Source organism: Alexandromys fortis, unplaced genomic scaffold, assembly GCF_014885135.2.
Source record: "Alexandromys fortis isolate MF-2015 unplaced genomic scaffold, M_Fortis_MF-2015_v1.1 scaffold_86, whole genome shotgun sequence".
NCBI classification, from domain to species: Eukaryota; Metazoa; Chordata; class Mammalia; order Rodentia; family Cricetidae; genus Alexandromys; species Alexandromys fortis.
This window is the reverse complement of record NW_026067965.1, coordinates 2,725,095-2,741,118: the sequence shown is the minus strand read 5'-3', so window position 1 is coordinate 2,741,118 and position 16,024 is coordinate 2,725,095. Positions and strand designations below refer to the sequence as shown.

At 44.1% G+C, this 16,024-nt stretch overlaps 1 protein-coding gene across 2 annotated transcripts in view; it reads left to right on the top strand.

The window, feature by feature from the left end:
* The window catches only part of Pde8a (phosphodiesterase 8A), a 121,182-nt gene that overhangs the window by 64,716 nt on the left and 40,442 nt on the right, over nt 1–16,024 (top strand). For both annotated transcript variants that reach the window (XM_050154123.1, XM_050154122.1), the window contains exon 2: nt 14,434–14,490. In XM_050154123.1, coding sequence (XP_050010080.1) covers nt 14,464–14,490 — 27 coding nt within the window. In that variant the 5' untranslated portion in view covers nt 14,434–14,463. The remainder of the gene's footprint in view (nt 1–14,433; nt 14,491–16,024) is intronic.

Sequence of the window (16,024 nt, the reverse complement as noted above, 5' to 3'; positions counted from 1 at the left end):
TTATTTGGTCTTTGGTTTCGTGGAAATGACACATGCACATGTGTCCCAAGGATTCAAGCAAGATGCACTTGTGCCCTAGGGACTCTGGGTTAAAGGACATATACCAATCGCTAAAGCCACCTTGGCAAATTAGGGACTTGATCGAAGTTGAAAACTCAAAAAAATAAAACATAGACCTACGGGAGCACTCCTTAGCTGCTGTTAGAACTGGACTAAAAACATTTTAAGCCAGGCGGTGGCGGCACATGCTTTAATACCAGAAGCAGAGGCAGGAGGGTCTTTATGAGCTTTAGGCCAGCCTGGTCTACAGAGCGAGTTTCAGGACAGACAGGCCTACACAGAAACCCTGTTTTGAAAACTAGAAAAAGAATTAGAAAAACATTTTACAGCAGGGCCATCATCACCCTGACCACACAAAAGATAATAAGGAGATTGTTGCTTCTTGCTTCTTGTGTTCCACACCTTTGTAAGCCCTGGTAGCCATTCGAGTTCCTTTGCTCATGTTGAGTGATACTTTCAACGGCAGCCAGATACTGCGTTTTTCTTCCCTCTTCTCATAGCCTATGCTTCTTCATATCCGTTCAAAGACTCTAGCTCTCAGCAGACACCAAAGCACAGCTGCCTTCTTAGCTGACCTCCTGAAGGTGAGGAGTGGACAGAAAGCAACCCAGTAGCTGGCTGTGTCAGAGACACTTAAGAACAAAGAACTCAAGCCAGGCAGGCACAGACATTACCCTCAAACCTTAGAGACTCGAACCTGTGTACATCAACACCACACGTGCACACGCTCCCCCCCCCCCCCATGTAGCAGCTGTGTGTGAGCACACACACTTGGCACAGACAGTTAATCTGGGGCTATTATGAAGAAGTTCTGCCTAGGATGTTAGCCTAGTACTATTAATGGTGAGCCGTCTCTCCAATCCCCTGGAGAGGTTTAAAGTAGTAAATCACTTAAATATTTCAAACCCTTCAAAGACTTTGTTTATCCAGTCCACCAATTTTTGAGGCAGATGTTGGTTTGGCTAACTTGAATACTGGACCCTGAGTGCTCTCTCTCTAGAAGGGCAGTGGGTCTAAAGCCTTTTCCAGATTTGTTTTGTCTGTTGCTACTTAAGCTTAGCTCTTTTTTCCTCAGTGAGTCAAAGTACATTCTCCTCTGCAGTGGGGGAAGTTCTCTGCCCTTGCACCCACTGAGGGCCATTGCTGCCAAGTGATTGCTCTGCCTTGGAGCAGTGGGGCAAGTCAAAGTTAAAAGGTTATTAAAAAAAAAAAAAAAAAAACAAACAACGCACATCCAAACCTCTTCTCTTCGGGTCAGTTTTTTTTCAGATCTCCTCTGATAAAGGGAGTCAGCCTAGTGTGCCTGCCTTACCCGAGTGTCCTTTCGTGGAGAAATGTAGGAATCCATGTGCATCCCATTTCCTCTGGCCACCGTTTACAGAAAGCTACTTAGCAAAAATTAACATGTAGTAAGTAAAAGCAGCCCCTACACAGGCGGTCCGCCCTAATCCCACTTTCTGAGGACAATTATAATCTCACATTTTAGGTTTATTACTCATGTCTACCATGTATGTTCAATCCTCTATTCTTTTTTTTTTTTTTTTTTTTGGTTTTTCGAGACAGGGTTTCTCTGTGGCTTTGGAGCCTGTCCTGGAGCTAGCTCTTGTAGACCAGGCTGGTCTCGAACTCACAGAGATCCGCCTGCCTCTGCTTCCCAAGTGTTGGGATTAAAGGTGTGCGCCACCACCGCTCGGCCTTCATCCTCTATTCTAATAATTCCTAAGTGGGGACATTTCTTTCTTTTCTTTTTTCTATTTTTTCTTGTGTGTGTGTGTGTGNGTTTTTTTTTTTTTTTTTTTTTTTTTTTTTTTTGACAGTTTCTCTGTGTAACAGCCCTGGCTGTCCTGGAATTTACTCTTATAGTCCAGGCTGGCCTTGAACTCACAAAGATCTCAGAGGTCTGTCTCTGCTTCCCGAGTGCTGGGATTAAAGGTGTGTACCACCACCGCTCAGTTTAAGTGGGGACATTTCTGAGGGCTATTAAATCAGCATCATGAAATAAAAAGTATACTTTAGCTTTATGTATTTTAAAGATAACTTTAAAGAGTGTGTGTGTGCTTGCATGCGTGCCTGAATGTGAGAATGTGAATATGGGTACACTTGTGCCATGGTGTGCATTTGACAGTCAGAGACAACTTTTGGGCGTTTGTACTTGCCTTCTACTTTGTTGAAGCAGGGTATCTCTTGTTGATTCTCCTTCTGCACTGTGTATTTCAAACTAGCTGGTCAGGGAGTTTCTGGGTAGCTGCCCTGCCTCTACCTTCTGTATCTGCTGCAGGAGTGCTGGAGGGACAGATGTGCACTCTGCGTCTGCTGCAGGAGTGCTGGAGGGGACAGATGTGCACTCTGTGTCTGCTGCAGGAGTGCTGGAGGGGACAGATGTGCACTCTGTGTCTACTGCAGGAGTGCTGGAGGGACAGATGTGCACTCTGTGTCTGCTGCAGGAGTGCTGGAAGGACAGACGTGCACGGTTGCCTGGCTTTCCGCAGAGGTCCCAGGGATTGGACTCTGGTGTCAGGCCGGTGCAGCTAGTGCTTTTCCCCACAGACACCTTCCTAGCCGCAGGGCCTGTCTCTTAATGATATCTGAAGTATGTTTAGATACACATTCATATTTTATTACTAATCCCCAAAGTATTTTTGCTTTACTTTGTTAATCGATCTTAAACTTTTTCCTACAAAATTGCGACATTATCTTAACACATAGATGTAAAACTCTCACCTTTTATTGAACTGGAGGGCTAACATTTTTGTATTGTTTTGTTTTTCCAGTCATGTATTTCCAACCAGCACTGTCTTTCACTTATAGGTTATAATTTAAATGGAAAACAGCCTTTCAAAGGGAATTTTAGCACTTTCTGATCTCTGCATAAAACTCGGTAGAAAATAACAATTGATACAGGAAGCCAAAATGCCCAAAAAATTGAAATAAGATAAAATTCTAATCAAGCAAAGTGCCACCTCCCTGGCACTGCAGGATGTTTACTTTAAAGGGCAGGCAAAATGGCTCAGCAGTCAAAGGCGCTTGCTGCCAAGCCTGATGATCTGATAATTTGATCCTCAGGACCCACATATGGAAGGAGAGAGTTGACTCCAAGTTGTCCTCTGACCTACACACCTGTGTGCATGTGCACATACACATGCTCTCTCTCTAAATAAATAAATGAATGTAATTAAAAATAAATTTACTTTAGAAACATCTTCAAAGCCTGGGGACTCGGGAGGCAGAGGCAGGTGGATCTCTGTGAGTTCGAGACCAGCCTGGTCTACAAGAGCTAGTTCCAGGACAGGCTCCAAAATCACAGAGAAACCCTGTCTCGAAAAACAAACAAACAAACAAACAAAAAAAAAACAAAGCCTGGGGAAAATGTTAGGGACTTCATGTTTTCAAGCATTGATTAATTATGTCAGTAGCGGGAGTCAGGAACACAACTCCAAGCTGTGGCTGTGGTACTTGGAAGTGTTCTTTCCAGAGAGGTCTTACAGAAGGGCCAGGAAGGAATTTATTAAGAAGAGATTTTAACATAGGTTTATCTGTGGAGTTAACAGGAAAAGGACAGGAGAGCTGAAGTGCCTTCAAGGTAGCCAGGTGTGATTTTATTGGCTATTGATGTTACATCTCCCAGGGCTGCTAAGGAACTTTCTCAGTAAATGCAATCATAGGGTGTTTCCTGATGTTCACGGGATAGGATTACAGCTGAGAAGTTAAAACCGTGGTTAAATGGTTGTGGGAATTTAAGATTTTTTTTTTCCCTGTAAAGGAAAGTTTGCTTTGAAGATGTTCTTTACTGTGCAGTATCAAGTATTCAACCAAGATTTAATTCATCTAAAAATAAACAGGCACATGCATCTCAGAAAAACAGACATGTTTATCATCTTGTCTGTAGGATTCCCAGACAATTTCAGGTTTGCGTCTAGGAAAGGAGCAAGGCCAGGAATGCTGAGACTCTGGGGCGGTTCACTGCTGTTTAAACATTCTTTTCTGACATACCTCCGCATCACTCCTACAACTGTTGACTCTCAGCGAGACTCCCACGAGAGTCTTCTTTCCCTTCCCACGTCACCTTCATTTCCCCTGGCTTTCTGTCCTGCCCCAGTTCAGCAGTTAGTGAGCATGGTCCTCGGAGTTCTGGTTTTGTGCAAGAGAATAAAACTCAAGAAAAAGGGCAATTTGTGATCAGAATTCCACTACAGTGATGGCCGTCCTGGGAACACAGAGGAATAGCCACACTGGAGCGGGGACGTGGATGGCATAGGTATAGGAGATCCTCTTCTACATGTGAGACCTGAAGGTTGAGGAGGAATTAGGGGAGAAGAGGAGAAAACGGGAGTTTGCCAGGCCTGTGGTAAGACCACAGGGCCTTCAAGGAGCTGTAAGCGGTTTGTTTGGAGAAGGTGAAATCCAAGCTTCCAGGAATCCTGAGCTTTAAATGCCACGTCCAGTCATCTGGGCTCTACCAGGGCAGTGTGGAGTCCGTGCTGCATAGCATTCTGATGGGCTGTGCCTTGTGTTAGTCCCGCCAGGGGTTCTCCCTCGTCCTTGGTTGAATTCAGGTGACAGTGATGAGGAAAACAGATGGGATCCACCTGTCTTGCTTTCAGATGCAAGGGAATGCTTAACTGTCCTAGAGGAGGGCTGCAAAGATTGCCCTGGCTTGTCTGTCTTCCCGGTCAGTGTTTTTGTATGTCCTATAGAAATAGGTCACTCCCTGTATTTTCAGGCACTTGTGAGACTGGGGTATAAATTTCCTTTTAGAACTTGCGTTGGATGCATTATTACTAATTATTGCTGCAGTAAAGAGGAAATGAAATCAGCAGATGTACGGAGCTTCTATTCACACTGAACACACTCACTATTCACTTAAACAAAAAGATCATTTCTCAATTGAAATCGGAATATTCTAATTTAAGGCCTAAATCAGTTGTGTCATAATCTTTATGGAAACAAAGCTTTCTACTGTGTAGTAGTTGCATAAGTAACTCATTTCCCCTTGTAGATACACAAGTTGTCAACGCTAATTCTTTCTCCATTTTTCTCTTAAGAACTCTCTCTAAAATAGACTTTCACCAGTGACATTTGCTTATATGTTTTATGAAATCTAATATTTCCATTCAGATTTCCTGCTTACAGGCATTCTTTCTTGTAACTTTCTTTTTTTATTCTTCGTGTCTTTCACATCATGGCTTTTCTAGCTCCTGCTCCCTGGCATCCGCCCTCTGCCCCTGCAACCTCCCCCACCCCAAATAAAATGAAAAATATTTTAAGACAAAAAGGGAGCGGGGAAAGGGGAGAAAGGGAAAATCTCGTCGTGGAAGCTGCAGTGTGACACACACACAGTGAACCCCTTTATCCATGCATCTGTACATGCAGGCGTTTGTTGCAAATAATCATTGGTTTAGTTCAAGGATCCTGGTCTCTGCTACACTGTTGACACTGGACCCTCACTGGGACTCTTCCTGGACATCCTGTTGCTGCCCTACCCTGTGTCATGGAGATCCTGTGGCCCTGGGTCCACAGTCATCGTCCTCCCCCCCCCCCACCGCTCCAGCAGACCACAGATAGAGCGGATGTTGGGGTGGGCCTACACTTTACCCCGGTTCTAGGTGTGGGTAGTTGCAGGATTGTTCAGCCTGCCAGCTCTCCCCGTCCTAACAACCAGGGCGAGCTCTCCAGCCCTGCCCTGGCTAGTTCACCCCTTGCGGCCATGAACAGGGATGGGGACAGTTCTCCCACTTTCACATCCTCAGGGCCGGTCCTCCCACACCTGCACACCTTCAGGGCCAGCTCTGCTGTGTTGCCCAGTCAGGAGTAGGGGCTGCTCTCCTGGGTGCTGCAGCTGATGAGGGGCAGGGACAGCTCTCCATCTGCCTCAGGTGTTGATGGGGGGATCTCCTCCCTGCTCGCATCCCCACATGACAGACAAGTGGTGGAGACAGCTCTCCCACACTCACAACTTCGGGGTTGGCTCACCTCCACCTCCACCACAGAGCTGGCTCCGTTGTACTGCAGTGATGGGGTGCAGGGGCGGCTCTCCTGCTCTCCCACCTGCCTTAGACACTTCCTGGGGGTGGGAGTGGTGCCCATGCCTCCATATGGCCGATGAGGGATGGAGCTAGGTCTACCCGTGCTCACCTGTGCCTTCATCAACAGAGTCAGCTCTGCTGTGCTGCTCACACAGGGATTAGGGCCTGCTTTCCCGACTGTTGTAGTTGCTAAGGGGCAGGGTGGACCTATGTTTTCTCCCAAGTCTTGGGCAGGCCCGCCTGTGGGTCTCTTGGCCCCGCTCAGTCTGTCATGGCCTACAGACAAAATTCTTACACATTTGGTAAAACTTGAAAGTTATTGAGAAACCAACTGTTTTGCATCAAATGAAGTATTCTGTGTAGCAAAGAAACGAGTGAAGAGATGGAAGCTGAAGAATAGAAGAAATATTTACAAATCATAGATTGGATGAGGAACTAATATCCAAAATATACCAGAAACTCAAGCTGCTCAATAGCAAGAAAAGAAGCAACTTGAGGAGAAAAGGGTTTGTTTTATTGTACAACTCTCAGGTCCCACTCCATCACGGAGGAAAGTCAGGACGGAAGCTCAAATGCAGGGACCTGGGGGCAGGAACTGAAGCAAAAGCTACCAAGAAAAGTGGCTTCCCGGTTTGATCCTCATGGCTTGCTAAGTCTGCTCTCTTATAAACCTCAGAACCACCCTTCCAGAGACAGTACCTCCCATAGAGGGCTGGGCCTGCCACACCAACCATCAGTCAAGAAAATGCCTGATGGAGGCATTTTCTCAGTTGAGGTTCCTCTTTCTCAGATGACCCCGGCCTGTGTCAAACTGACAAAGCAGGATGCAAAACATCCACATCTGGAAGCCCCAGCCTGTGTCGAGCTGACAAAGTAAGGTACCACACACATATCCACATCTGGAAGCCCCAGCCTGTGTCGAGCTGATGAGGCAGGGTGCAACAATCCACATCTGGAAGCAGATGAGAATGTGCTGCTGCTCAACTGACTGTATTCATGCAGTCCAGGGTCTGAGCCAGGGCATGGTGCCCCCGCCCCAATTAACACAACCAGGCCTACCAGACAGTTCTAGATCCCAAGCCACCAGCTGAAGTTAAGCACTATAAAAAGAGAAACCTTTACATCAAAAGTTCAGGGCCTATGAAAATGCTCCAGTGGGTGAGAGCACTTGCCAGGTCTGTCTGCCTGAGCTCAGCCCAGCACCTATATGATGGGAGGACAGAACAGACTTCTAGATGCTGTCCTCTGAGCTCCACACACACACAACGCAGCCTGTGTACACTCACCCACCCACCCACCTACACACACAACTAAATACGTGCAATAAAAAATGTTAAGTCGGTTTCCAGACTGTCCCGGATGCTCAGTCCCATTACTTCCTGTTAAGCTGCCCACGCTGACTGCAGACCCCTGGCTGAGGCTCTGCTGTATCTCTTCTTAGTCTTCTTTTAGGAGAGCTACACAAACATTCTCAGTGATTGCCTATGCCACTTCTACAGAACAACATTGGTTTCTTTAGAGCATATTTTTATACTATTTCTACTACTATTTTGTCTAATTCTAAATTTCAGTTTGTTATGAAAATATCAAAGAAGAAACCATTTTCTTACATTAGGCTGGAACTTTGGGTTTCAGAGAAAAAAAAAACTACAGCAAAGAGAGGGAGCATAATCAAACACAAATCAGCATCAGCAGAGCTGGAACAAGGAGGACCTTAAGGTCACAGGCAGGGGTGGGATAGGTGCTTATTGGTTTTTGGTTTGCTTGTTTGTATTGTTACCCTTCTTTCTACTGTTCTGAGACAAGGTCCTTAAAACAGCGTGTGTCTCAGATTGGCCTTGAATTCACAGTTATTCTCCTGCCTCGCCATCACACATGCTGGGATTGCAAGCTTGCACCGTCACACCGGTGCTGATTTGTTAACTGATGGTTGGGAATATGCTCCTTCAGTATCCAGACCATCATCTCTGCTGTGTTCTGTTTCCCTCGGGGAGAAATCTGTGAATATCAGGGTTCTCACCTCCGTCTCCTCTCTCTGGGGTGGCCCAGATTCTCCTTGTTGATCTAGCACGTCAATAGCCAATGGCCACTTTGTCCTTTTGAGGGGGTCATGGGTAGATGCTAAGGTGCACTTCAGGATATCGCATCTTGGTTTCCACTGCTGGATCTGAGGGTTCTCAGGTATTAAACTGCCGTGGATGTGGTTATCCCACAACAGACTGTTCCCATTTTTGCTGTGTTGGCTTGTTTTTAAAGATTTGCTCATCTTATTTGTATAGGTGTTTTGCCTGTGCATATGTTTGTGCACTGTGTGTAGGCCTGGTGTTTGCAAGGTTGGGGTATGGCTTTGGTGCCCCTAGAACTGGAGTTATGGTTGTTTGTGAGTCCCTATTTGGGGTCTAGGATCTGAATGTGAGACTTCTGCAAATCAGTAATTGATCCTAACTGCTGTGCTATCTCTCCAGCCCTGCTCCCATTTTCTATAGGTTAATTCTTACTAAAGAAATTTATTCTCAAAACTAATTCTATTTCTTGAAAGCTTTCAGTTGTCCCTTATAACAAATGCATTAGCATTATCTAAGAATGAGATTCCACTTTGTCTAGTATTTCACATTATGAACTTCATGGCTTTTATTAGGAGTTATGGCCTTAATGCTCTAAAGCAGCTGTCTCTCCAGGAAAGTACTGTTTTTAAAATGTGTGTGTATAAAGAATTATAGTGCATAGCCAAAATTCCTTAGAAATTCCTTGCTGTAGATATTGAGTTACTCATTATCAGCACTGTTAAGTCCAGCAGTAACTTATTTAATACAGACACCAGTGTTTGCTCAGCACTGTGGGGTTTGGGGGAGAGAATCTAAATGGCTTCACTCTAGCGTGAAGTTCTTTAGGTAGCAAATGGGGTGGCATAAAAGGCTTGCAGTTTGCTGTTTAAATTGATTGAAAGGGAAAGTAACCACCAGTAAATGGAGGAAAAGCAAGGAATTAGGATAATGGTTAGGCTGTCACGTGTGGGAGAAGGTCCTGGGACAGCCTAGGAGCTTTGCCTCAGGGTCATTCTTGTGCCATCTTGTGGGTGGATCTGGCAAGGACCAAGGAAACTCATCTACTGAGCAGAACCTCCAATCTCCACACTTCATTGATATCAAACAGCAAGATAGGTGTCAGAACTTTGGTCTAGGAGCCAGATCATGTATGTTCATTGGCAGGTCTCCAAACACACCTCAGATCCAGGTGCTCATCTCCAGGGCAGGTGTTAGGACAGGCCTCTACCCCCCTCACTGAGAATAATGCACAGCCTTCCTCTCTGCTCTCACCTCCCACGGCCTGTTCTCCTCAGACAATCAAAAGGGTTTTATTTTATTCAGACTATACCAGGGAAGGGCAAAGATTATGATTAAAATATACTGTAAGAAAAATATTTTTTAATATAAACAGAGCTGACTATATCACTACTTTATATAACACCCTGTTGCTTTTCATGAAATTTCTTGGCTTACAAAGCTCTTTATGATCTGACCTCATCACATGACCTCTTCCCTTTTTTTCCTCCAGCGCCCCACCTGGTTCCTATGAGTCCTTTCTTGGTGCTCCTTGTTGGCTGGCTCTTTGCCCTTCAGGTCTCACTCCTGTATTTGTTCTCCTAAGAGAGGCCTTCCTCAACCTCTCATTCATCCGTGCAGCCAGGTTCCTCCCAACCCAGTTCTCCCTGTTGTTGTAGACGCATCATCCGCCATGTTCTTTGTTGACCTCCAAGTCTAGGAAAACCACTTAGCACAACAAGGATGCTCAGTTAAGATTGGTCAAATGGGTAAGGACTGTTTGCCAGTTTTTTGACCTTATTTCATCTGAATAGAGATTAGAGCAGGTGATTTAGATCTTGCCCACTAGAACCATAAAAGAGCTACAGAAATTAAATACAGACAGGACTGAGTTTTGTTCCTGCCATTGCTGCTTCTCAGTTACTTGATTATTCTGTTCTGAGCTTCAGTTTCCTCATTGCTAATTTAAGTTAATAAGTTAATGGACTTAACTTACAGAGTAAGAATCTGGGGGAGATGTGCTGTACTTGCCTACCAGTTCTGTCTTCAACATTGATAACCCAAGCACTTTTGAGGTGTTGAAGCAGGAGAATCAGAAGCCCAGGGTTATCTTTGGCTACACACTATGTTCCAAACATAGTAAATACACATTTCCCAATGGTGATTGGGAGCTAAAAAGGAAAATAATAGTAGGAAAGGGAGAGGAGGGAAAGCTGGAGGAGTATGACTTCAAATAGGTTGATTGTTTATGTCCTCTCTCCTCCCTCTCCCTTCCGTCTTCAGGATCTGGCTATGTAGCCCAGCCTGGCTGCAGACTTTGGGCAATCCTCCCGAAGCCTCCCAAGTGTTGGGATTACAGACGTTTGCCCCCATCCCTAGCTAATAACCTCCTTTCCTACCCCAGGCCTTCAACTCGTTAACAGCTGATTTTTCCTTCTAGTATCACGTGTAACCAGTGTTCAGTCAGATAATCAAAAAAACATCTGATACGGTTCTTCAGAACTAATAATTTTTGTCATTTCTAATCATATTTGTCAAAATATTTTAAGCTGCTATGATACAAATATACAACTTTATTTTCTGATATTCTAATGTTACAATCTTCATCCATTCATTCATTTGGAAACGGTCTGTTATTATGTAGCCTTGTCTGTCCTGGAACACGCAGAGAGCTGCCTGCTGCTTCCTAAGTGCCGGGGTTAAAGGCATGTGCTACCTACCACATAGTCTTAAAATTTAACTATGTGTGTTTGTATCTGGGGTTAAAGGCATGTGCCCACTACATAGTCATAAAATTTAATTATGTGTATTTATATGGCATGCCATCCATGTGGAGGTCAAAGGACAAATTAGTAGATTCGGTGTTCTCTTTCAATCTCTTGGGTGCTTCTACCCCTGAGGCCCTGGTCCTGGGTGGTGGAAGAAACTAGCTAGCCATGGAGGCAAGTCTGTAAACAGCATCCCCTCCTACAGCCTCTCACTCTGCTTGAGTCCTGTCCTGACTTTCCTTCATGATAAACTGAAATTGTAAGGTGAACTGAACTCTTTCCACACAAAGTGTTTTGGTCATAGTTTTTGTCTGAGGATTAAAACACAAATTAGGCTGGGTGGTGGCGGCACACGCCTTTAATCCCAGCACTCTGGAGGTAGAGGCAGGAGGATCACTGTGAGTTCGAGGCCAGCCTGGTCTACAAGAGCTAGTTTCAGGATGGGCCCCAAAGCTACAGAGAAACCCTGTCTCGCACAACCAAACAAACAAACAAATTAGGTCACAACTCTTTTTTTTTTTCTGTTGTTTTTTGATTAGTTTGGTTAGTTGATTTTTGTTTTGAAACCAGGTTTCTTTGTGTAGTCCTGGCTGTCCTGGAGCTTGCTCTGTAGACCAGGCTGGCCTCAAACTCACAGATAATCCGCCTGCCTGTCTCGCAAATGCTGGGATTAAAGGCATGTGCCACCACCACCCTGCTGGATACAATTCTTGAGCATACTATTGTTTCTATATTATCTAAAAAACGATCTGAAAATGTTGGCTACATTTGAAGCTGAAAGCTATAAAATTGATTTGAAAATGAATATTTTAATATAAATAATAATGTAAAAACTAAAGGGGCTATGAGCTGAAGTTTGATTTTGATGGTGAAGCATGAGCAAAGGGGGTGGATGCAGAAACCCCAGTGGTCCCCTGCCCATTCCCAGAGCAGACGGACCTGTTGCTCACACCCGTTCACTGAGTGATGTCATCAGATTTCCTGGCGGTGGCTATTTTTTGCGGGGATGGTAGGGGTGGGGTGGGCATAGTGCTAGGTGGTTGACGTCCAACTGGACTAATACTCTGATCACAGAGGCCCCAAGGTCCGGATATTCCCTGTGACAGGATGTTCGGCTAAATGCTGTCTAGCTAAGTAAACAGAGTGTCCAGTGGTCTATTACATCACTTGCTGAAGCATGAACCTTTTAAAATGATATTGCTGAAACTTTACAGAGTGTCTGAAATTTGGTGTTAAATCTTTTTTTAGGAAGAACATACATTTTCTTTTATTTTTCAAAATTAATCTAGTAGTTGGGTCATTTTTATAAATTGAGATTTTTAAAGTTAAGCTGTCTTTCTTAAAAGTTATCTCACCAACTTTTTCAAATATTAAAAAACATTGTGTGTGTGTGTGTGTGTGTGTGTCTGTCTGTCTGTGTCTATGTGAGTTTATGCGTACCACTTTTATGCAGGAGCCCACGGAGGCTGGAAGACAGTTTCAGATCCTCTGCAATTGTAATTAGAGGCAGTTGTGAGCTGCTATGTGCTAGGAACCAAATCTAGGTCCTCAGCAAGAACAGTAAGCACTGTTAGCCACTGAGCCATCTTCTCTCCAGCTCCCTATCTCACCAACTTTTTGTTTGTTTTCCTACTTGGTTTTTGTTTTGTCCTGGAACTTGCTCTATAGACCAGGTTAGCTTTGAACTCAGATACCTGCTGCCTCTGCCTCCTGAGTGCTAGTCACTAACATTTGAGGTGGACCATGTACTCGGTACATTTGTACCTATGGAGGTACAACCTCCATAGGCTGTAATCTTACCCACAGTTTGAGTGAACACTGTAAATTTTATTTTATCTTATTCTGTGTATTTCTGAGATAGGATCCACCTATGTAGGCTAGGCTGACTTAAACTCAGAACCCTACCTCAGCTTCCTAGGTACTAGGGTTATAGATACGTCATCAGACCCAGCTGTGTGTTTTATTGATGCATTTTCTCTAGTCATTAGCACTTAAACATTTTGTTATTTATTAACTTTGGTTTTTCTCTTAGAATTTTCTTAACCAGTCTTACCAGTTTTTGGTTAGTGTATGCATACTGAGTCTTTTCTTTAGCGTTATAACAGTCTAGCGAAACAGAGGACCAGAGATCAGATACTTTTTCTTTCTTTCCTATTTTTTTCAGAATCTACAGCTTAAAAAGTATCCTCAGCTGGGTGGTGGTGGCGCACACACCTTTAATCCTAGCACTCGGGAGGCAGAGACCAGCAGCTCTGTGAATTTGAGGCCAGCTTGGTCTATAGAGCGAGTTCCAGGACAGTCAGGCTACACAGAGAAACCCTGTCTCTGGGGGCGGGAATACACACACACACACACACACACACACACACACACACACACACACGCACGCACGCACGCGCGCGCGCACATATGTATGTATATACGCATATATAGCTCCTCTGTGTGACTGTATGTAAGGGGGGAGGGAAAGTGCTGTCACATGTAGAAGTGAGATGAGTACCTTGCAAAGTTAGTTCTTTTCTTCTACCTTTATGTGGGTCCAGGGATCGAATTTACATTGTTAGACTTAAGTGGCAAGTGCCGTCACCCACCGACCTGTCTCACCAGTCCTCCACCTGATTTTTGTGAGCAATAGTTCTCACTGTATCTAGAGCACATGATTCAGCTAAACTGGCTGGCCAGTGAGCACCAGCCTTTGCCTGTCTCCATCTCCCAGTGCTGGCGCTGTAGATGCACGCAGCACGTCCAGCTTTTATGTAGGTTCTGAAGATCTCAGGTTCACTTTTTTTTGTTTTGTTTTGTTTTTGTTTTTCGAGACAGGGTTTCTCTGTAGCTTTGGAGCCTGTCCTGGCACTAGCTCTGTAGACCAGGCTGGTCTCAAACTCACAGAGATCCGCCTGCCTCTGCCTCCTGAGTGCTGGGATTATAGGCGTGCGCCACCATCGCCCGGCTATTTTTTTTTTTTTTTTTTTTTGCAGCAAGCACTTTGCTAACTGAACTCTCTTCCCAGCCCTGATCCTATGCTATTAGTGTCAAGTGTTTAATGCCAGCTTCTCTTATGGCTAAGCATGTATTAACCAAGGCTGTTATGTTCCTTGGTAAAAGGCAAGGTCTCTCTGACTGACATCCATTGTTCTGAGTGCTAGATTGCATTATTCATGTGTCATTTTGGATGTAAGATTTTGTTACCCATCAGGAAAAGGTGGGAACAGTCTATAGGGACCGCCAATATTTAGTGTCTACTCTTTAGAGGATCTTTGTATTATAATCTTAATTGATCTGTGTAATGAATGAGAAACTGCGGCTGAGGAAGGATGAGTAATTCTCTTAAAGTTATAGAGAAGCAGCAACAGAGAGCCACCCTGTGATCAACACGTTTTCATTCTTCTTTCCTAGTCTCATTTCTCCTGGGATTTAAAGTAGGTGGTTGCAATTCCTCTTGCTTGTCTAATATTTATGTAATTTTTACTGTGGATATTTTATTGTTGTCTGTGACTCTGCATAGAGAGAGAAAAATATAAGCAAATCTCTTTCTTACAGGTATCAGTAACTGACGTGCAATTTGGCCCGATGAGATTTCATCAAGACCAACTTCAGGTACTTGGCTGTGATGATCATATTTCAATTTTCTTTAGTGAGGAGGGGTTAAAACTATACATTTAAGATGTGTGTTCTTCTGTTTAGCTACTAGCTCTTGGTCATAGTCAAGTTTCTTGGACTTGGTAACAATGTTATAACTCTTTTTTTTTTAGAAATATGTGCTGAGGTTAAAATTTAGGGTTGCGGTAAAGGAAAGGGGGTGTATAATTGTGCATCCACTCACATGTGTATATACATTGAGAGGAAGCAAGACCAAAAGTGGCAAAAAGGCGAATTAATCTAGAGAAAGAATTTTTAAGGCATTATCATTTACAACGTCTCTGTAAGTTTGAATTTTTCCAAAATGAAAAGTTAGAAACATAGCCTTTTACATCGCATCTGGTTTGTTTTTATTTTGGGGACAAGGTCTCATGTAGCCCATGCTGGCATCAGGGGGCTAGAGAAATGGCTTAGTGGTTAAGAGCCCCTGTTGCTCTTGCAGAGGACTTAGGTTCAGTTCCAAGTGCTCACATGACAACTGTCTGTAACGCCAGTGCCGCAGGGTCTGACACTCTCTTCTGGAACTCCGTGGGTGCTTTACACATGTGGTGCACATACATACATACATACATACATACATACATACATACATACATGCATGCATGCATACATGCAGCTGAAACACCTGTCCCCACACAATAAAAATGAACGGGTCTTTGAAAAGTGATAAAATGTAGCCAAGCTATTCGAAGCTTCCTGCACACGAACAGTGTTTGATATTGTATTTTAGTCTTGTGAACGAGGCAGACACAGGTGTGTATTCTTGATGTTTTTGCATTTGTGGTATTTGAACAATTGGGCAGACGTTTAAGGAGGTAAAGGATTTCTTTCAGTTTTGAAGTCAACCTCTGTCTACCAGGCTGCTCATTGCCGTACAGCCTCTGTAGTCGCTCGAGTCTCACTCTGATGGGTGCAGCAGAGGTGTTTTGAACTTGATTTGACTGGGAGGCCTGGTTGAATTTGGGAGGAGGCAGCAGATACAGGATTATGTGGTACGGGCCGGGCACCAAGACGACAATTATTGGCTGACCATTGACACAGATGCTGCCTACATCGCCTAGGCTCTGCGCCCATGCTGCTTGCTGAGCAGGCTTTAAAATACAAAGTGTAGTCTTCACATCTTATCCCTCATACTCAGAATGAATGACTTTTTAACTTGGAGGCATTACATAAAATTTGAGTCAAGTCAGGCTGTGGTGGTGTACGCCTTTAATCCCAGCACTCAGGAGGCAGAAACAAGCGGATCTCTGAGTTTGAGGCCAGCCTGGTCTACAGAGTGAGTTCCAGGAAGGCTCCAAAGCTACAGAGAAACTCTGTCTTGAAAAAAAAAAATTTTTTTGAGTCAAAGCATGTCAAGTATATGATTTAAGGAGTATGTGTCTCAAGAGTTTCACTAAATGCGAGCATTTGCTAACTGAGGTATTTCCCTAAAACACCAACATTGCCATACTCAGTTAAATTCCTGTTTGTTTTGATTCTATTTTAAAATAAA